The sequence below is a fragment of the Hoplias malabaricus genome, chromosome 14 (genome assembly GCF_029633855.1).
Source record: "Hoplias malabaricus isolate fHopMal1 chromosome 14, fHopMal1.hap1, whole genome shotgun sequence".
Taxonomy (NCBI): Eukaryota; Metazoa; Chordata; class Actinopteri; order Characiformes; family Erythrinidae; genus Hoplias; species Hoplias malabaricus.
In genome coordinates, this window is record NC_089813.1 from 31,823,148 (window position 1) to 31,846,405 (window position 23,258).

General features: G+C 40.3%; 1 protein-coding gene across 2 annotated transcripts in view; it reads right to left on the reverse strand.

The window, feature by feature from the left end:
- cttnbp2nlb (CTTNBP2 N-terminal like b) overlaps positions 1-16,843 on the reverse strand; it is a 34,521-nt gene extending 17,678 nt beyond the window's left edge. The window contains exons 1-2 of one of the 2 annotated variants that reach the window (XM_066643558.1): positions 16,716-16,843; positions 6,929-7,036 (exon numbers count right to left, since the gene is read on the reverse strand). In XM_066643558.1, the coding sequence (XP_066499655.1) occupies positions 6,929-7,036; positions 16,716-16,721 (114 nt within the window). In that variant the 5' untranslated portion in view covers positions 16,722-16,843. Of the gene's footprint in view, positions 1-6,928; positions 7,037-15,598; positions 15,668-16,715 lie in introns of those variants that run through there. The other variant, XM_066643559.1, reaches the window with a different exon arrangement.
- Between the last annotated feature and the right edge of the window lie 6,415 nt (positions 16,844-23,258).

A 23,258-nucleotide genomic window follows, 5' to 3' on the forward strand; every position in this document is an offset into this window, starting at 1 on the left:
CTCTCTCTCCCTCTCCCTTGCATTCCTCTTCCCTTCCTGCTTCCACTTTCTCTCTTTCACTTCCTCTCTCTCACTCTGATTCAAAAATGATGATTAGAAGCTATTATCAGCTCTTCTTGCTAAAAGCCTAAAACAGCATTGGACATTTTTATTTCACTCAACTGGACAGTGACTGGCCTTTTAAGGCAATCTGTCTTCAGCACACATCTCTAACAATGCAAGCCTCTCACAAATTCAGCCCCTTAAAACAGGTCTGACGTCTATTTCAGATCTGAAATAACCAGAGAATGAATGAGTCATGTTGGACTAACAGATCTATATGTTTGAACATGAATTTTGCCAGCCGCAGCAGTAAGGGCTGAGTGCTGGCTAGGAGTTGATAGCTACTGGAGAAGAAAATTCCTTTTGGATCATTATTTTTACCCAATTTTCTGGGTTCACACACAATGCTTCCAACCTGGGAGCAAGCTCATGCTCTCTCAGAGACCTCTGACTCCACCTACCTCCTTTTATCTTATTGCTCCTAACAGAGTGGCACGGGGCGACTAACCACGCTTGGAAGACAAAACTAAAACACCTGACATGTTAGGTCAGCTAACAAACACCCACACTGGCTACAACTATGGTTGTAATGAGAGAAGAAGACGGACATTCTTACACAGTCAGAGAAAGTGAGGCCAATTTTTCTGTAGCTGACCCCTGGCCTCAGATGAATGTGGCATTCCCAGGAACTGAAGCAGCAATGATAGGACCCACTTACAGACATGTGACTGGAGAAAGTAGTTTGATCAAAAGAAAACATTTTATTACCCACTGCTTATGATTACATGGCTATGATTTATTATTAGGGGTGAACTGATTAATAAAATTCACTCGACTAAAATAATTTTTAATACTGAAAAGATAAGGCGGTTAATATGTGATTTATATGTTTATGAGCAAAGCACAAAGTTCTCTTACGGTCCACATTTGCCATCACTGACTCTGCGTGAGTCTGGCTGCTTCAACTCAATATCCACCTGATACGGGCCAGATGTCAGGTGTGTTATGTACAAAATCTAGGCCAACGTCAGGCCCACCCAACACTTGCCAGTGCAAGTGTTATAAAGATATAAATATCTTTATAGGCATCTCTCTAGTAGTTAAGATAGAGTTGGTATCGGTACTCGGTATCGGCATGAACATGAAATATCAGTATCGTATCGGAAGGGAAAAGCGGTATTGCGCATCCCTGCTTTATACTATCCCCATCTAATGGCCAAGAAAACAAAGTAATAGCCCCCATGATGACAGTCTTTCCACAAGCAAGCTACTTGTTACAAGATGTATTTTCTACATCTCTACTGAACATTCCCAGTGAGGGATGGACCAGAGACGTCCAAAAACATTGATTATGACATCCTGACAATATTTTCATTCGTGCATTAAAAAGTACACTGCCATTAGTCGACTTTCCAGTGTTGATCAAATATGCATTATCTGTAACAACTAAAAAAGGGAATTTCCATGTTCTAAAAAGGCTTCTTTATACACAACAGCAGAAGTCCCCTTGAAAAGACCTAATAAAAACATTTATTCTGGCTGAAGTTTATATGTCTTGGACCTGTCCAAAGATGTCTGCTTAATGTTTTTGTGCTCACTGGGTTATCTTTCCCAGAGGAAAGATAGTAACTTGTTTAAAAGTTACTTATAAATGGCTCCGGGCTCATAATAGTGATTATCCACAGGAGAAATAGCATTAGACTAAAATGATATGTGAGATGTTTCTGTTCCCAAAAAAAATCTACAGCTTCAAAACCTAGAAGGTTTTTGAATTTAGATGAGAAATGGTCAACGTCCTTAGCTCAGCATCAGATAAACAAAAGGGTTATTATCTCAGCAAATCTAAGCCCAGTGTGAGACCTGACTGAGATCTCCACTAAAATTCAAGAGGAGACATGTGAAATTCCTGAGCTCGTTTTCCTAGGCTGTAATATCTGAGCAGCAGAAGACGCCTTTGTCTTTCCTTCTGACACATTGTTGTCCAGGAGAAACTACAGAGACATGGAGGAGACCTCTTCATTGATTCTTCCTTGTTCTGATTATCTGAATCTTACCCTTCAGTACAACTCAATGCACTGAAAGAACCACAACCTCTCGATTTATGTATAAAGATGAAGTGTTGTGTATTCACACCTCTGTTTAGTATCTGTGAGAGTGTGAGTGTGGGTGATAGGGACATAGGGGATGGCTTGGGGACTCTGTGATGTTAAGGTCAGGTCACACACTATTTCCTTCCGCTGGCCACTAGCAAGCAAAAAAAAATTCCCAGAATGCCACATAGGGAGGTGAAAGGGAGGAAACCATGCCTAACAGGAAACAGAGGACAGCATGGACCAGTGGACACACACACACACACACATACACACACACACACCAAACTCCATCAGAACCCAAAGGTCCCAAGAGTTTTCAGGGCCTCTGAATGTCTCCACTGTGAAAAGTGCCCTTTAAGACCAGCACAGAGTCAGACAATAAAGAACTCTCTCTCTCTCTCTCTCTCTCTCTCTCTCTCATACAAACATTCTTGCCTGGGGCAGGGTGGTAAAAGTAGGGCTTAAAGGGGCTACGAAGGGTAAAGTACGGCCTCCAGTGTCAGAGAAAAACCCCTCAGTGTATAACGCTAATCCCACAGCAGCATGCTAGCACTGCCAGTCAATCATAATAAAGGCCTCTGTGTGTGTGTGTGTGTGTGTGTGTGTGTGTGTGTGTGGAAATGGCAGAAGTGCATTGTGACTGGGGGCCTGAAGGCAAATCTCTCCATTCAAAGTGACAAGACACACATACACACACACACACACACACACACTAATAAAGCCAGTGAAACTGTGCCAGTGCATTAGAGAGAACTCCCTCAGCTGTCGGCTCTCTGTTTCTCAGTGTGTGTGTGTGTATGTGTCTGTGTAAATCAATTTCTCATCAATAACCATCAAACATACTCAAATGACCCTCTGTTTTGTTTGTAAAAGGCCTTTAGAACAACTGTTCATTACACACCAATGAGACATCTCTTTGACCCCGTGTGTCTGACTCTCTTTACAGGACCCCCATTAGAACTAGTGATTTCCACTATTTTAAGGTGCACATATGTCCATAGCTGAATATTCAGTATTGTATATATTCCATACAAAAGAATAAAACTTAATGGGAAGCTCTGAAGCAGATGTACATGAGACCAAGCTCACTATCCCCAATGCCAAGCAAGAAATAAAGGATTATTAAGCCCACCATCTGCAACATTGGGACAGTGTTCTCTGACGTTACGGAGCACCATAAAATCGGAGTGGTGTTTGCAATCAAAACTAATCATTCATCATCTTGATCTCATAAATGTTTTAAAGTAAAGCCTGCCGAGCAGAGAGTGTAACACCTGAGTGCCTGTATATACTAAATCATTAATACCTTTTATAACCACCCAAAGACATAATATCAGATCCTAACCAGATGCAGGCAAGACGCTGTAGAAACAGAAGCTTTAATCCCAGATGTCAGACCAGTCCACAGTCTAAGTCTATGTGCCTGTGATGTAAGATTTCCGTCTTAATTCTGTTGCATAAAAGTCCAGAATTGAGCCAATCAGCTTTAAGAAGTGTGAGTACAAACTCACTTAAATGAATGAAGGAGAAAAACAAAAACAAATGAACAAAGAAGCAAAAAAACAAAACACCTTGAGGAAACATATGCAGACACAGGGAGAACCCACACAGCTCTTCATCGACAGTGACCCATGGCATGACTTGAACCTTGGCCTGTGTTGCAGTGACCTACAGCATGATGTGACCCCCTAGTTTATATATTAATAATTAAAATCTTGCAAATAAAAGGCTAAACAATTGAAATAGTTTATATGCTCATTTTAAAAAAATATAAAAATAAAAAATAATAATTATAATAATCTGTGAGGAGTTGGTGTGTTCTCCCTGTGTCTGCGTGGGTTTCCTCCGGGTGCTCCGGTTTCCTCCCACAGTCCAAAAACACACGTTGGTAGGTGGATTGGGGATTCAAAAAGTGTCCGTAGGTGTGAGTGTGTGAGTGAATGTGTGTGAGTGTGTGTTGCTCTGTGAAGGACTGGCGCCCCCTCCAGGGTGTATTCCCGCCTTGCGCCCAATGATTCCAGGTAGGCTCTGGACCCACCGTGACCGTGAATTTGATAAGCGCTTACAGATAATGAATAAATGAATGAATTATAATACTTAGATAATTTACAATATTTTAAATTATTCATCATAATCACAATTCATCAAAACACAGACATTTTGACTAGAAGGTTTGGTTCATATATTCACTGTGTTTCTCATTTGCATATTGTATGTTCTGCAAAAATGAAATATCACGATAACTATTAACAGGTTATATATTGTTTGGCATTTTTCCCGTACGTATCTAAAAAGTATATTATTCAAAACTGAACAGCGGTTATCCTCACTGAGTGTGTAAAGCCAGAATCCCATGCCCTGGGCTTTGATAAGCATGCAACCATGAAGCAGACAGGGTGGGGGGGGCTTCTCAGAGCATGAACCCTGCTCTCATCTCTGATCCTCCTGCTCTGTCATTACTGCTGCCTTAACCCTCCCACTGCATCACTTACTCCTAATCTCATAAACACACACTAACCAGTGGTGAGCAGTGGTCCCTCAGGGGTTGAATTTGCATGTGCACAACGGCGCATTTTCTACAGCTCTGTAGAGTCAGTTAAACAGCTGTGATTTCATTTGTGTTTATGACAAAGCATCAAGCGAAAAGGAAACATCAGGACTTGTCAAACAATAAACCAGAGGCTACATTTTTCATGCAGTGGTTGTCAGAACAAAACCACTGAACAAGCTACACATGCTTTTAACTCAGGCCTTTTCTGAGTAAAAACAATGGGCGCACTCCTTGCTTTTTTAACACAGAAGAAAAGAGATGGGGTGTTTAAACATTTTTAAAGTTTCAACGTGCACCACCTGTGCAGTAGATATAGTCCATATATACAAAGTAAGCTGCTAATGCTGTCCAATTAAAAACACATATCCTCATTTTTGCCAATTTTTATTTTACTACATCATTAGTGTCGCAGTCACACAGCTCCAGGGGCATGGAGGTTGTGGGTTCGATTCCCGCTCCGGGTGACTGTCTGTGAGGAGTTTGGTGTGTTCTCCCTGTGTCAGTGTGGGTTTCCTCCAGGTCCTCCGGTTTCCTCCCACGGTCCAAAAACACACGTTGGTAGGTGGATTGGCGACTCGAAAGTGTCCGTAGGTGTGAATGTGTGAGTGAATGTGTGAGTGTGTGTGTTGCCCTGTGAAGGACTGGCGCCCCCTCCAGGGTGTATTTCGGGGCTCTGGACCCACCGCGACCCTGAACTGTATAAGCACTTACAGATGAATGAATGAATGGACAAAGAGAATTTTACTTAAATTTAAATCATTTTACAATGACTTCCATTGGAAGTTAAAAAAGATAGTCCCTTCTATAAAGTTACTGTTTTTATTTGGACATTGATGATATGCTTAAATTCTTTATTATATTCTAAATAAGATTGAGGTATGTGTCAGGAAAGTAGAACTTGTTATGGCAGCCAAAGGGAGACAGCATTTCAGAAGAAATATCAGATGAGAGTGTGTTCATAAACCACAAACCTCTGGCTGTGTAGTGTGTATGACGCATGTCTCAGTGTTGTTAATTTGGGCTGTGTGTTTTGCTGCACAGCAGTGGGGAGTGTAAGTCTGAGTGTTTGTTTGTGTGTTGTCTGTAAATCAGGGTTTGGGATTTTAGCACGTGTCGGGATGGTGATGGGAGCCAAGTGTTAATGCAGTGGTCAGTGTAAATTTCTGGCTGGAGCTCAGCTCTCTCTGATCTGCTTACAGCAGCTTCCTGCCTCAGAGCTGAGAGAAAGGCCTGATGACGGAGTTGAAACTGTTTTGCTGTGTCGGGTTTGTGTGTGTGTGTGTAGAGGAATAGCCCTATTAGCAGATCATTGTTCTCTCTTTTGCTTATTTCCTGAGTTACACACATACAGTTGATCCCTGATAGCAACGGTACACAGTAATATGAACTTGTTCTTTTCTTTTTTGTCACAACTACATTCTGTAATCATGCTTACTGATGACAAGGGCTGTAAATAAAACAGCCACAGACCACTAAAGTTGTGAGTCATGTCCATGTATGAATTCCAGGACCAGGTTTCTGTTGTGTCAAAATATGCTGCATACAGCATTCACATAATAACACAGGCAACCTCACCACAATACCACAAACAAGCTAACACGGTCTGTCCAATTTGCAAGGTGTATTACCATCAACCAAAAGATAACACCATCAAATAGCATAAGGTCTCATTGCTAATGTTCTAGAGCAGGTACCAAAAACCATCCAAACTGGCCCTTTGTTTCAGAGCAGAGAGCAGTGAACAGAAAAACACATTTCAGTTTTCCCAGTGGGAAAAAGTAATTAATGTAACGTAAAAGTGCTTATTGATTTTCCCAATCTACCACAGTCATCACCAGCCAAGGTTTTTGTTTACGCTGTGATTGCATTGGTGTCTTCCTGAGTAGGAAAACTGACGTTGTTGAACATTAGTTATTTGTCCAAAACCAATGGGACATGTTTGTACATCATTTCTAAGATAACGATTGGCTTCTGTCTGGTTTCAAATTTCACATTCAGTTTTCTTCCCGTGTCTCACAGATTTTAATAGCATGGTTTGGTAGGTAATTCAGTTCAAGTGAACACAAAACCTGCTTTTTTCTGTGAATCAGACCAGACACAACATCTGGGCTGTATTCAGTTCAGGATCAGACACATTTAAAGCTCCAACTGGAATGCCTTTGTTTATAACGTGGCAAGATACGCTCAGCAGTACCTCTGTACTGTGTGTAGTATTGTGTCTATGAGTGAGTGCAGTTCTTACCCTGAGTGTGTGTATGACAAGGTCCTGAGCCTCCAGTTCTCCCTCCAGGATACTGAGCAGCATCAGCAGCTCCGCCTTACTCAGAGTCTCCACATTCATCCTGCCTGCCTAAAACACACACACACACACACCAAAATGATAAGTCAATTTATATATATTTGAAATGTAAATGAGTAGAGGCTGTTACTACAGCACAGAGCGTGAAACTAAACTTGCAACAAATACCCTTCATTACAATAGAAAATGAATAAACAAGTGTCCACTTCGTCCTGTAAACTACGTTGATGTTATATTTTTAAAATCTTAGCCTCTAAAACCTTGAAGAATGCTAACACAGTGGTAACATAAACTATTATATGATTATATTGACTTATTCAGGATGTGGAAATGGGGTTAGCCCACAGATACATGCCATCAAATCAATTCTTACGCTCCCAAACCCAGTGACAGTATTGGAACACTGTAACTGTGGCTCATACTGTGACCTCATGCAGCTTCAGTGTTGATGGCCATGAATGACCTCTTACTCGCAATGAGGACTGACATTTTCATGTCGAATATTAAGCATGAACAATGAGCACTGAGAAATACACTCAAAAGTAGAGCACTACCTGCTTCTGTAGATACACACACACACACACTTAAACAGAGTGGTATTCACTGTCTGAGGTCTGTGGCCTGGCCAGCTTTCAGACCGCAGAAATACAGGAAGCTATTAGCATATCAAGATGGTGGGAGTCTACTCCCACCCAGCCACATGAATACACACAGTAATATACTGCTGTGTTTTACATTTATATTTACAGCTTTTGGCAGACACCCATCAGGAGCGCTTATGATTTATTTTTTTGTCTTGCTCAAGCATAGTGTGCTTACCTGAGCAACTAAACCCCAGTTTGCCTCATGAAGAGCAACAGTGTTATCCACTGTGCTATTTCAACCAATGATATTGTGATGTATCAAATTCTATTTGAATATGAGTCTACATTAGTGTTTACTGACACTGGCACTGTATCCTTCTCTGTTTTCTGCAAATGGAATGTGTTATGGTCCAAATCTAGTGGCCACAACCATCCTTCATCCAGCAGAGAAGTACTGGCCTCTGTTCAATGCTCCACAGTGCCCAGCTCCATGCTGAGCCAGATGGTTTGGCTTGTTTTTTGTTTGTTTGCCTTATGGATGATCGAGAGAAAAGAGATTTGGCTGTAGCAGTAAGTGGCAGATTACTAGTTCTCCAATGGCACTGGCTCCAGTTGCCAAGTACCTGCCTTGCACTTATAATCAGTGGTCAGCGGTTCCTTCAGTATTACTCTGAAATCACCTGTAGTTATAGCTAGTTTGTCCTTCAACTGCTGCAGTTACAGCTTCTACTTTTCTGGGAAGGCTTGACCCTAGATGTAAGGATTTGATTGTATTTGAACTATAGTGAGGTCAGGTTTTCTGGATGGTTAGTTAAGGATCAGTAAGGCATTGGGTGGTGTTTCATCACTCTATAAAATTTAGTTCCACTGCTGCACAGCCCAGTGCTGGGGGGATTTATAAACTGTAGCTAAAACTTGGCATTGAACATGATGACCCTAGGCCTCTCCAGAAAGTCCCAGCCTATGGAAAGCTATGCAAGCTTTCCCTACGTTTTTTCCGGCGTAATATACCAAAGATTATGACCTAATATTTAGTTTTTAAATCTTTTTTGTAAAAATAATGAAAAAAATGTTCCCTTACCATTTGTGCTCTGGAAAAAGGTACAGTGTTTGTATGAAGCCCTAGCTCAGGAAATGGGTAACAAACTAATCCTCTGTCCAAACCAGCTCAGGAGCTCTCTCGCTCCGTTGCCTGCTCAGACACAGCTGAGAAACTGTATCTGGAGGAGTTTGGATGGTGGAGAGATCTCAGATTGTTGAAAAACACAAAATGAGTTGAGGATATCATTCTATTCCTGTTCCATAGGTGGGTAAAAATGACTTATTTTTGCCATTACAGTTACATTACTAAAGGTGGAACTGACTCCAAATTCGGGAGACTGCTAAGTGCATTCATGTAAACACAGACTGAAAGTGCTACAAAACTGAACATGCGGAGTTACAAATGAATTCGGCTTCTTACTCAAATCTTCTGTTCCACATTAAAAGATCCTGGGCTTCTGAATGAACACAAACCTGAGTTTTTTTTCCCCTGTGAGAACACTAGCTGCCCAGAATTATTTACATTGCCTTTAAGAGCTAGAAATAGCTTAAATCAAAGATCTACTGTAAAATGGGGAGTGTACTGGAGAAAATAGCATGTACAGCGTTTAACTTTAAAGTAGGTGTCCTTAATAAACTGGCCACTCTATTTACTTAGGCCTAACAATTCACTTGTGTGTAATCAGACTGTTTACAGCCATTTCACTGTGATTTTCCCAAAACTGAGCATTTCATAGCTCTAGAGTTGTGTGTTTGTAAAAGTTGCAAAATGACCGCATAGCTTTACTGAGGCTTTGGAGAATGCAGAGTACTGGGATAACTAGCAATTGCTTCAGTCAGCTCTAACCCAGAGTCTGAGACACACACTCTGATGTCTCTCTCTCTCTCACACACACACACACCGTCCACATTTGACAGTCAATATTGAGGCCTGAAGTAGAACAGTCTTGACCAAAACAGTCCAAAAAATCTTTAGTACTCCATTTTTAAAACAGATTGACATACAGCTGCTAGAACATTTGGGAGTGGTTTCCCTCACAAAGATGAAACCATATCAAAGACTTTATTTTCCATTTAATGAGCAATTCAAAAACCTTTGTAGTCCAGTACTAGGCTTAATTCTTGTCCAATACACCAGGGACAAAAGAGCCTAGATTATACAGGGTTGGTTCTAGTGTACAAGTACTGTATAATATTCGGATGCAGGTTTACAACGTGTTATTTAATGTTTGGTTCAATTTGTCCATCTCAAAAGTTAGGAAATTTCCTCCCCAAATTGCAATGTGTGTTTGACCTAAATGTGGCACATCTGCACTTATCTTACAGCCCACATCTGGCCTTGAATAATGGCACTGACTAAGCATGGCCCTGGCTACTTCTACTCAGCCACAATTCCCTTATATTTGTCAGATATCAGGTGTGTTGTGGAACATATCTGTGCCAAATCCAGATTTGTCCCATGCCTGGCCCACGCAACACATGCCATAACTCAGCTCAAGCTCAGCTCCAGACATTAAACCCACTTTGGAACATGCAGAAGGTGTCAGTGCCATAACTGAGCTATAAGTCCCAAAAGTGAGCCAGATTTGGTTCAGACACATTTGCATTGGCCACTCCAATTCATCCACCACAGAGAGCAAGTCTAAAGCCGACAGCCCTGTTAAACTTCACCACAGTTCCAGGTTTGTGGCTCCTTTAACTTCACTCTCACATTGAGCATGTCTTTGAATCACAGCCCAATTAAACTGTACAGCCACAGTGAACAGGTCCCAGACTCTCACAGGGTCAAGTCTCTGTCTGTCATGAAAAATCTCTCCTACAGTCTAAACACACCAGCCTTCTTATCCCGGACCGACAAGCAGATACACACCTCACTCACTCAACATTTAACACTTACGCACTTGCTTCAGAATGTTTAGACGTTCTATGTCTCTCAGCCATTACAAGTCTGACTCTGCCTTGCATCATCCCCTCTACAGCGCTCAGACTAAATATAGACTGAATGTGATAATAACACAACTGGGATCTTTTCAGAAGCACTGGTTCTCACTGTTTTCTCACCACTAAGGAGCCGTGTTGAGTCAGATGTGTGTGTGTGTGTATAGGAGAGACAGTGCGGGAATAACTAGACTTTCCACAGCTCTGTGATATCAGCATCTGGATCCCACTCACACACACACACACACACACACACACACACAAGATGTTCTTCTTAAAGATCTTCAGTTAGTTGTTCAGCTTTATTGCCATCGATGAGTGGACGCAGTGTGAACTGAAAACTCAGATGCAGTCTGTAACAGTTCACTTTCAAAAAGTCACTGCCATGGAGTCATTTTGGCTCCAAAGAGACCCCCAAATATTTCACCACAGTCATTTTCTGACCAGACTGGCCTCTAAAGCCTGGACTCATTAAAAGTCTTTGCAATGTTTTCTCATTCAGTTTCATAGTCACTTATACAAGCATTTCCTGTGGAATCCAACTTGGTAAATCCATGGGTTTCATTCTTACATGCCACATGCATATGTGTGTGTGTGTGTGTGTGTGTGTGTGTGTGTGTTTGAGAGAGATACAGAGAGAGAGAAACCCGGCTCATATCTCAAAGCAAACACAGCAAGCTGAAAGGATCTGCTACTCAAACACACGCTGTTGTAACAATGCATTACATATTTACAATGAGACCATAGATACACAGACTAATAATGAAAAACACAGCACCCTCCCTGTCTTTATCTCCCGCTCTATATTTCTTCATATATTTCACTCTCGTTGTGAGTGTTCTAGTACATCTTTACCTCTCTGTATCGGTCACTGGGTCTATGCCTCATTTAGCAGGTCTTGATTTCCCTCTCTCTCTCTCTCTCTCTCTCTCTCTCTCTTCATTCTTTCTGACACTTCCTGTCTCTCACTCCAATTCTGTTCTCATCTCTTCGTCCTTTCTCTCTTATGTCCCTGTTTATCTTGCTCTGTCCTCATCTCTCTGTAGTATTTTCATCCTCTATCTCCCTCTTTCTCAGGGAATTTTCCCTACGTCCTGTGTTTCAATGTTATGCTTATTTTTATGACATCATAACTCAAAGGCTTTGACAGCACATTTGCTATAATTTGTGGTGTAACCATTTATAAAATATGCTTTAAAAGCACACACACACACACACACACACACACACACACACACACACACACAGAAAATCTCAGCCTGTAGATTGTGGAAGCTCATAGGAATATGCTCTGTGTTTCTTGATCAGACCACATTATTTAAATGCCACTACTTTAACAGATAAAGTCACACACACACAGACACCAACACACACATGCAAACACACACACACACACACACACACACACAAAGCATTCGTATCCCATTTCATACAAAACTTTATTAAACTTGATATGCCAAAAACGTCAACTAATCCCAACCAGCCGCATTTTTACTGTGTGCTGCCTGTAAGTTAGAAAGGAACCGCACTGAGAAATAAATTATAGTGCGTCAAAGGAGGCTCCTAAAAACACACTAGAAAAACTAGCAGCTCTTCCCTGAGGGCAGAACCGTTGAATCTCTGCAAAATGCTGCATGGTCAGGAGGTGTGTGCTGACCTGTCGGGACATACAGGGATTAAAGCTATTTGAACTCATGAACAGGGAAAGTAACAGAGATGGTGTTGATCTGATCTTGGGTACTGGTATTAAACATTAACCTGTTTTTATTGATATTTACTTTCAAATTTCTTTTGATGCAATAAAAAAGCCAGGAGTAAACCAGGCCAAAAATCACTGATCAGACTCAAACCACATTAGGGACGGTCAGAGATGACTCCATGGGAAACCCCAGGTGACCTGGAAACTGCCTACAATCTCATACAGCCAGTGCCCTTTGGTAATGTAATGTACATATGACACTGCTGCTTTACTTAGACCAAGAATGTGGGACAAGGTGTGTCTATAGTGAGACACCACAGTTACAGTGACTCTATATCCCACCTGTGTGGGTCATTTTCTCAAGTCCGCTGAACAGACACATTTTCTCACAAATTAAGTTCAATTTCTAGCATCGTAGTAAAAAAATTACATTCATTCTTCATCATTGAAACCTGTCAAAATTCTCCTCCACACGTTCTGACTTCTCTCTCCTGTCCAAAACGCACTCTGGAGAATAGCACTGAGCACTGCAGAAATTATAGCAGCTGCCAAACAACGCCTTCTCCTGTGCCAGAGCAGATGCTTCCGTGCCTGTTGTAGAGCGTTTCTGTCCTTCTTTAACACTGTATCATACACCGTTAATAGCCTATGAGAATCCGTGTTTACAGGAGTATTCGGGAAGTAAAATGGAAAGGATCCATGTGCCTGTGTGCTGTTTACACAAGGAAATATTATTGGATCACAATCGGGTCACACTGGAGATGTATAACTGGAACTGAACCAAAGTTTCTCCAGATACATTCTGGATGTGAAACACATGTACATGTGAGGCTAGGTCAGACATCAGAGGCAAAAAAAGATACAAAACACATACTGATCATTAAAATTCCAACCTGGAACTGTTTCCATTCACGTCGTGTCAATATTCAAGGTTGCAATATTAAAACAGTAATACCTTGACTTACCTTTAATTCGTTGTGTGACCGAGCACGTAACTCAATTTACACTTCCCCATTAAAATGAACTAAAATGCTATTAATCCTTTCCAGCCCAAAAAATAGTTTTTTTGTTGTGTGTTACCTTTTTAAATACAAAATAATGACTTTATAAATAACAATAATAATGTATAAATTGTAATATATAATAAAAGAGAATGTAAAGAACTGGTTCTATTAAGTGTATTTACCACAAAGATCAAATGAATTTGCTGGTGGAGGTGGAGGAGGAGGTTGAGCGGAGTTTTTTTTCGTGCTCTATCGCTTAACCTAAATTAACTTACTCGCTACACACTTAAAGCTACAATGCTACAAAAAACAGTGATACGACAAGATAGCCAAGATACATGAACACTGGCTGGGCTCCATAGTTGTGGGTGGTGTAAGCTCGCTTCCTCGTAACTCAGATCTCGGCTCGCATCGTAAAGAATAAAAATCGACCGAGCGACGGCTCGAATCTCAGAAAATTCGTAAGTTGATTCACTCATAAGTCAAGGTTTCACTGTATTGGGAAAAGAAAAGATGCTCTTAACTTATGTAAGCTAAAGAAGTGCTTTTCTTCACGTGTGTAACAGCCCTGTACAGAATGACCCTTTCAGCGCCTGTTCCTTTAAATGAGAATGAGCCACGCACAGCTGAACTAAAATACATAGGTTTCAGGGCAGCGTTTTCATAGTCAGTTTGTTACAGTGTAAACATGTTACCTGTATACATAACCATTGTGGAAAACAATAACCAGTCAGCTCAATCAGATCAAACAGTGTGATTATGTAATGTAGAGGACTAGAACATATGCACGCCAGCATCCACACCCATAAGCACACACACACACACACACACATAATATCTGTCTGTCTGCTTTTAGTCACGCCTGTGTTATATGATCCACTACATTAAAGTTTAAATGGTCTCACCCTCTCCCTGTGGGCAGGGCTTATGCTTGTTTAGTGACGCTGTGTATCAAAGCAGTACAATGGTGGGGCAGCTGAGGCTAATTACTTCTGCTCTCCATGCCGTCTGGAGCTAGACTGAGACACACACTGCAGAAGGTAATTATTAATTAATGAACCACGTCCCTCACCACATTGGGCCAGACGCTCAGAGGGGTTCCACTGTTCCTGCTGGTGCCGGGTCATGAAAGGATGCTACTCCTGGTTAAATGGCCCTCTACGTTCTTAATTTTAACTACAGTTTCACCAAAATGGGAACTGGGGTGGGGTGGGGTGGGGTTGGAGGTGATGCTAGTATCCAAACTGCCAAAGCCAAAGTGGGTGATTCAATTTAATATGGCCAAAGGTTTGTGAACACCTACTCATCAGGTATTTCTTCTCAAATTAAGGGCATTAATAGGTAGTTTGCATGTGCATCACATATTTTTCACTGCTTTATCTAATGAGGAGTTCCCATAAAGCAAAGGTGAGCAAGAACTATTTCACATAGGAGATGCTGAACATGCTTTTCTGGCACATGAAAAATTACCATATACTGAGAGGACAATAGTGGGGAGGGGGAGGGAGCGAGAGAGAGAGAGAGAGAGAGAGAGAGAGAGAGAGAGAGAGAGAGAGAGAGAGAAATAGTATACGGCTTACTGATAGTTACAGGAATCTCAGGAATTCACACCCAACCACACACATCAAATATTAACTAAATCAGACTCTACTCTCTTATGTCTGGCCAATGGAAGAGGCCAGACGTTGACCACTCGCAGGCTTTCCTCACCTCACTGATCTTTAAAAGCAGTCTCAGCTCTTCTGCACAGGCTCAGCTGATGTCAAAAGCTTCACACATGACGTTGAACGGTTTCTGTGAGGATTTGTTTGTGCTCAGCCATGAGGATTTTAATTAGTGAGGATATTAATGTTGGATGGTTTGTCCGGGACAAGTAAATGTTTGCACAAACACCACTTCAACTTCTCCTAAAGATACTGGATGGTGCTCCTTCACTCCAGAGAACCAGGTTTCACGGATTATAAATGGTTTGTATAAGTTGTCTTTCAGCATACAGCATGTATTCTGTGATGTGAATGGCTGTTATTTATACTGAGAATAAAATGTCTAATATAATATAAGAAAATGTTAGATTTCACATGTCCAACTTCACAAAATATAAACGGATATACACTGTATTCCCATCATAGCACAATATTTGTGGATCTCCAGTAATGCTCTGAGAGTGCAGTAATTCCCAGAGAGCACAAAATAGCTAAAGTTGCCAAAAAAATCAGATCATTTATCCCCTTCACGCTGAATCCCACACACAATCCAATGAAATACACATGAATTTAAATACTGTTGTATTCCTAATAGCACAGTGTGGCTACCTGAACACAGAACTGAACCCTGGTTGTCTACTTACAAAGCAATGGTTTCACTCACTCTGCCACAACAGCCAAGTTGACACCAGGCACCAAGTCCATAATTAAGATCAGAAACTCTGCTGCAAGAACACTTCTTCTATCTCTTACTGTGCTGTCTAAAAGTGAACTTACAGCTCTGACTGCATTCTTAGTCTTCACACAACACCACAGAGTCGTACCTTATCAGCACATCAAATCAGAACAGAAGAAAAACAAATGACAGAAATGACAGCAAGAACACAGGGTTTCTCACTGAATATTGGAACACTGAATATTTATAACACTGATTAAAGTGACTATTAATGTGCAGGTATTTACCTCTGAGTAAAAATGGTGTCTAATCAAAGCCTGTGTACATTTATGAAAGTACCAAATTTTCAGATAAAACCACACTTAATCAGAGTTGGTCAGGGGTATACATACATAGCAGAATTTGTCACCCATGACTATATCTGTTAACTGCTTATGTAGTAGTTATTACCATAAATAAAGTGTTTATAACTGTGCAAGTAGTACTTTATGAACTATAAAACCGGTAATTACAAATTATAGCTCACTTATAACCCAGGTAGGCAAAACGTAAAGCAAGAAAGAGCTGTTTAGCCTAAGAAATACCTTAATGAATACAAATAAAAACCAGATTGGATCCCATTCATATAGGTGTAATCAGACCTTATCAATGGGCTACATATTTAGATATTCAGATCATCTTTGCACACTAGAATGTGATAGACCTAAGTAGCTGTCAACTGTAATGAATATGAAAAATGCAATTAAATATTATACTCTTCGGGTTTGGTGTTAAATGGTAATAGGAGATTACAGACAGCAACTTTGAAAGCTGTAATCAGTGCATTTGCATCCCATGTGCTTATCCGAGCTTATTAAATAGAACTAAAAATAATGCTCATACTGTCTCAGAATACATGTAATCATAATATTTATATCCGGTTGTTTAATACTGAAAAGTTTCAGGCAGCGTATTATCAGGTTTATCTATGTACAGCAATGATCTACGAAAATAATAACACCACGCTCTCTCTCTCTTTGGCTCTCTCTCTCTCTCTCTCTACTGTCCCAAAAACGACTAATATGGACACAAATCCTCTTACTCACCTTCATACGTCCCGAAAGGTTCGCATCAATTCCCACTGTGTGTCCACTTTTGCCGAGCCGTTAATGTCCACTTAAGAAGTGCGCGTGCAGCGTTCCCTGTGGAAAAATGGTCTACAGTCGTTGACAAAGTCCCCCGCCAATAGAAAGAGGGGAATTAACGGGCGTTAACCAATCAGAGCAGGGTCTTAGCGGTTGAGGGCGTGGCTTCTGGTCTGAGTGGTAGGTCTCTTTGTCTGCGGTGTCTCTCTGGCGTTCTGATTGATAAAGTGATTTCCAACCAATTCTTCACCTGTTTATTCTCGTTAGTATTTAGGTCTGTTTGTTTTCAGCAGACACGAGGCAGGTATTTTCTGTTTCGTATTTTAGAACGTTCTGGAAATCTTTTCATTTTGACATACACTTAGTTAATTATTAAAGTAGACTACAATACACATAAAACACTGATATTGTCATTAGTACACTAAATCAGCGCCCTCATAGGCAGACAGGTCATTTCTTATTAGGATTAACTGAAATACAGAATATTCTAGAAACAGGACGCATATGCCATTGTTTTTCGGTGTATCTCACAAAGCACATTAAGTGAAATATTTGCTCCGGACCGGACTTTTGACATATCTTTTATACTGGCGCCACCTAGTGGACAATAACTGTGTTGCAAGGTGGTTACAGACGCCGTGACGTAATCACACGCCACATCTACCAGCAGAGGAACTGAGATTTGTATGGGTCTGTCCCTCAAGATGGTGTAATAGATAGATAGATAGATAGATAGATAGATAGATAGATAGATAGATAGATAGATAGATAGATAGATAGATGTATTAAATAAAAATATTGTATTCTATTAAATATGTATTAAAAATATTTACTTAAGACATGTACCTGTACCTGAGCAAATGTAACTAGTTCCTGGCTTCAGTGTGTTTCTGCCTTGCTCCCAATTCCTCCATGTGGGCTCTGGACTCACCAAGACCCTGAAAAGTATGACATGGTCATGTATGGATGAGTGATGTAGAGATGTGCGTTATCCATGCACATGAAAATATTATTAATGGGCCATTGTCCAGATGCCATGAGGAGCCAGCAGATGACCTGAGCCTAAAACAGACATCAGATGTAAAAATGGATGAAAGACCAGCCATTAAACATTAAACAGTAGCAGCTAATTGAGCTGTAATCCTCTAGGTTTAACCAGCCAAGAGGAAGGCCAAGTTACTGGCACAGAAACAGTAGAGGCCCCTGCACATAAGCTGAGGTCCAGCACTACAAATCAGCCAGCTGGACACCAAACTAAAGTCCACTCAAAACTCATTAGGAATGCTCTATCCAACCAAAACCAAACCAAAGTATTCCCTGGCAGCCAATGGGGTCTCCAATGTGTGGCTCTCAATGAAGGAATGTTTACATAAATTACCAGTAAACCACACCATAGGCATTAAAGAGCTGGAGCTCTTTGATTTTTTGACACTTTTCCATCCACAGCTGAAGTGTATCCATCCACAATGAGCATACACTTCAAATATCAGTACCTCCTTGAGAGCTTCACAGCAGAGACAGGAATATCAGAAAGCACCCAGAAAATAAAGTTTAAACATGCTCTTTAATGTAACTGTACAGCAGCACAACAAACCTGTGTCTCTGCATGTACACTGTCCAGGGCAGTGAACACACACAGACACCCCACACACATTTTAAAGGGTGGAATGGAACTCAAAGCATTAAAGGGGACATTCTAGACCCCTTTTCCACAAGTTAATCTAGTTCTGGTGTGTTAAATACATTTTTGACATGCTGTGGCCAAATTACACAAGGATCAAACAACACAGAGTCATCCAAGGGTCATCAACAGCCTTGTACAGAAAAACTGGTTTCAGTGCCTGGTCCTTTAAATTATAAAGAGCCACTATTTACACCAAACTAAAGACAGAGCACTGAGGAGAGAGGGGCAGAATCTTTTGTGTTCAATTATTTTTGCTTCGCACTTTCTTCTGTTGTTTCTGTAGTTTTATTTCCCTGTACTTTTATGTTTTAAAAAGTGTTTTATTAAATTTTTTGTAATATTTGAACCCCCATGTAATGATGGGTCCAGCACAGTGATTGAGGATGCTTAGACAAGAGGTTTGTACAACACTATTATTTTGTCCCAAGCAGAGAAAAATCATAACGTCTTGACCATTCCAAGTTTCTGAGTTAGGAAGTCCATAAAGAGTAGAGTAGCTTTTTTTGGTAACACTTTAAATTACAGCTCGCTAATTACTGGGTAAGTACAGAGAAGGTACCTGTTAAGTAAGCCGTAAGATAAAGTAAGTACTGAGTAAGTAAAGGGTATGGTACTAGAAATATGTGGTTACTACTGGGTATGTATGACGTCATAATAGGTTCTAAATTTCTGAGAACCAAAAAACAGAATCCAATGTCATTTAATAATTGAGAAAACTGTCATTAATACTGAGAGTTATAAAAACAGGTTTGTAAACAGAATATTTCCGTATATAATCGTCTAATTTAAGTTTAATATTCTTGAAGACTCCGTTTTCGCTTTCATTCCACTTTTTCTCAGCTGCGCTTCTCTCAGTCTCGTGTTAGCTTACAGAAGTTTCTCGCTTTTGGCTTTTGACGGGGGTCGGGATCTAGACAGTCATTGGCTGCTAAAGTTAAGCCCCGCCCACCCAGCAGATTATGCACACCCTAACCCTGGTTGCAAAATGACTCTAAGCCTCTATGAGGATCTGTGCATTACTAAAAGACATAATTGTTGATAAATATTTGATATGGCTTACCAGTGTTTGCCGGTCTGTCTTTTTCGGATCAGGGGAAGATTGGCGTGCTCTCTCTGACGTAGCGGGGTTTGCTGAATCAAATACAAAATTCAATTCAATTTTGTAATCTATAATTATGCTCAGAAGTACAATGTATTCAGAACATTACTTTGTAAAATGTACTTGTTTGTAAAATGTTTGTAAGTTACCCAGTAATAACCACATATTTCTAGTATCTCTAGTATCATACCCTTTATTTACTCAGTACTTACTTTATTTTACAGCTTACTTAAGAGGTACTTACCCTGTATTTACCCAGTAATTAGCGAGCTGTAATTTAAAGTGTAGGTGCTCCTGGTCCCCAGATGTGTGTTTAATGTGATATATAACTGAATGGTTGTGTGTTGGCCACGTTGAGCAAGATTAGATACTTTCTTTTAAGCAGAAGTTTTAGGGTGTTCATTTCTCTTGGCCCAGCTGTGAGTCACAGAGTGAATCAGAGGAAATATTGATTTTAATAAGGTGACCTGCTGCTGCTCAACTGCACACACCCTCATTGTGTGACGTGTGTGTGTGTGTAACCCGGTCCCTTCTCTCTCTAGTGGCCTGGGTTGGTGGTCTCAGAAGTGTAGTTCATTATGGAGCTGCCGATGGGCTTTTAGAGTGGAGCTTTTTTATTTTTCATTTTTTCTTATTGTAACTACACACTTCACCAGGCACAGACACTTTATTCCTTACTTTTAATGAGGATTATTATTATTTTCCCTTTGTGTTGGACTTCAGAACTCACTCCCCTGTGCACTCAGCCATGTGACTTCTTTTGATTTGTCACACCAAAAAAAAAAATACAAAAAATGATATCTTCTGAAGTGAGAACATCTTAAATTTGGCCAGTAGATCTTATATTCCTAGGGTGGCTCTGTAGGTACTGTCTGTGACACACAGCTCGAGGGTCCTGAGATTGTTAGATCAATCCGCCCCTTGAGTCACTGTCTGTGAGGAGTTTGATGTGTTCTCATTGAGTCTGTGTGGATTTCCTCAGGGTGCTTCTGATTTCTTCCTCAATCCAAAACCATATGTTTTTAGGTTGACTTGCTGTGCAAAACTGTCCCCTTTTTTTAATTGTGTGTGTGTGAGGGCACTTCCCTATCCCAATGGAATAAGTCTGTGTGACTATAAAGTCAACTAAACAATGTAAATGTCTAGAACTAAGCTGGATAATATATCTTTTTTTGTGCAGACATGGGCTGAAAGCAACAAAGACAGAGAGCAGTTGAAAGAAGGCCATGTTGTGGCTCTGTAAGAATAAACAAGACGAAAAAACCCAGAAGTGGTCTCTGCGGTGGCTTCTATTGACCTCCAATTTGCCGTCTGATGGTTGTTGCCCTTCGAGATTTTCACTAATACATTCTTCTCATGCTCCTTCTCCACCAGACAGACACATACATATACTCTCTCCCTCTCATTCGCTTCATCTAAGGGACAAAAACACTCTCTCAAGTGTCCAAGTGGCTTGCGAAGCTAGTAATTCTTTTTTAGAGTTGCTTGTCTGGTGTGAAACCATTATAGACAACAAAGGCAGTTCAGAATTCATATTTACTGTGCAATTCAGCCCTGGTTTTATGTTTGTCTACTGTCTATTCACTGTTGTAATCTCCTGCAGTTAGTGATTCCACCTTCTTTGCCATGCAGCAGTTAGTATAGTCTCTTGGAAAAGCATGGAATGCAATGGGGTGCTTTGGAGCAGCCACACATGAGCTCAATGGGAAGTGAAAAGCCACCTAGTGGTGGTCCGTTAGTGTAGCCATGTTCTTTGGGGTGATGGAGCATACATCATACCTATGGGTAACTAATCATCTAATATCAGTAGCCTATACTGTGGCTATCCCAGAGAGGTAGAACCTTGTACTGTAGCAAAGGACACCAAGCACCCACAAAAACACCAGTAGAAAATGTAGGATGCAAAGGTGTCCACAAAACTAAGAAATTAATTTCATTGTTACAGTGGGTTAAAAATATTATCAACAATTCTATACAACATTATCTATTAAGTTCATACAGGAAATAGAATAAATACAACACAGAACAGCTAAAACTCTTTTATTGTTGCTGTTTGGGAATTGCACAAAGCCAAAAGAACATATATTCTACTGACATTGTTTCTTCATAAAAAAACGTTCAGCTTTAGAACTACAAAGCCTGGGTTGTCTTCAAAGCAAGACCCTACTGGTCCATGTACTGCAGAAATAAAGCAGCTGGATCTGAATAAGACAGAGATGTAGCGGTGTAAGAGCAGAGACTATCCACACGGATAAATAAAATATAGTACAGTACAAACACAATATATCAATGGAAAGTTTCTTTCTTTTTTTTCACTATGGCCTTAATCCCTGGAGACCCCGTTAAAACCAAACCGCTAGCTTCAGCTGTTAATGGCTTACGTTTAATGATATTTGTACTTTATTACAGAAGCAAAACATCACAGAAATGAAAAAGCCCAAAATTAAAAAAATGAATAAATGATAAATTAATTCTCAGAGTTTTGTTTGGTTTTTCCGTGGGCCTTCATGCACTCCCGTAGGAAACAATTGGTCCCTGAGGCAGAAAATGTTAGGAGCTCTTGCTTACAGCACAGAAATACATTGATTGGGGTTAAATTAATACCCTCTGGATCTGTAGTAGCAAGTCAACAAAATAAAAACTTAAATGAGGATTTCTCAAGATTTACAAATTAGTGATAGACAAACCAAATGTGTGCTAGCGAACATAGCCTTACAGCTGTGATAAATACTGTGAAAAGATGGATGCTAATTTGCAGAAATGTGCCAAATAAACAGAGTAATTCTGAAATGAATGCTGTGACTGTAGAGCATGAATGTACACATATCCCGACTTTAATTTGTGATGCATGTTCTTTCTTGAACAATGTTTAGGCCCATGTTGGATTTAGTAATAACATTGGGCACACTGGACAAGAAAACAAGGCTCAGTATCTTTTGCAATGTACAAGTAATCTTGGAAAATAATAGCATATGTAATGTTACACATACTGACTGGCCTCTGCTTGGCTTCTGGATTCAGCTACAGAACCATTGGTCAAACATCTTTTATTTATTTTTCATTGCATTTTTTTGCTACTATATTAAATATAGCTCCCAGGTTAGAGCTAGTTTTAGCCAGCGTGTTAGCATTGTAATTGTAACCATCAGGTTAGTATTGTAATTACAGCCATTAAGTTAGTGCTGTAATTATAAGCACCGGTTTAGCATGTCCACCCCAGTGCTCCAAGATTGCTGCTACTGTAATCTGTAGTGTACCTTTGTCACATTAAAAAAATTCCTTGCTCTTACACTATGTTAGCTATATTAATTAGCCTAAAACAGAAAACAAACATTACACCGGTCGCAGCTTGATTAATCAGCTGTCTCTGAGGTAAGAGGGTATTCTCCAAATGGCAGATGTATAGCTGTTTAAGTACTGAACAAAATAAAAGTCCCTTGGATATAAGCCAGGTGTGTGTTTTGTGTCCAACATTAGGAAACAGTACAGAAAGCAACCTGCAGTCAACCTGCACTGATGACTTAATTTATAGTAAAGGGACAATACATTTCATCACTATAACATCTCAGTAGTTTGTGTTAGAAAACACTAGGATCATATGGGGGAACAAAATGGAGACTTTAGCTGAGGATTATTCTCAGATGTCTCCTAAGAAATGAGCAGAGCAGTCTCACACTGGGCTTGGATTTGCTGAGAGAGTAATAATTGTGATTATATTTAT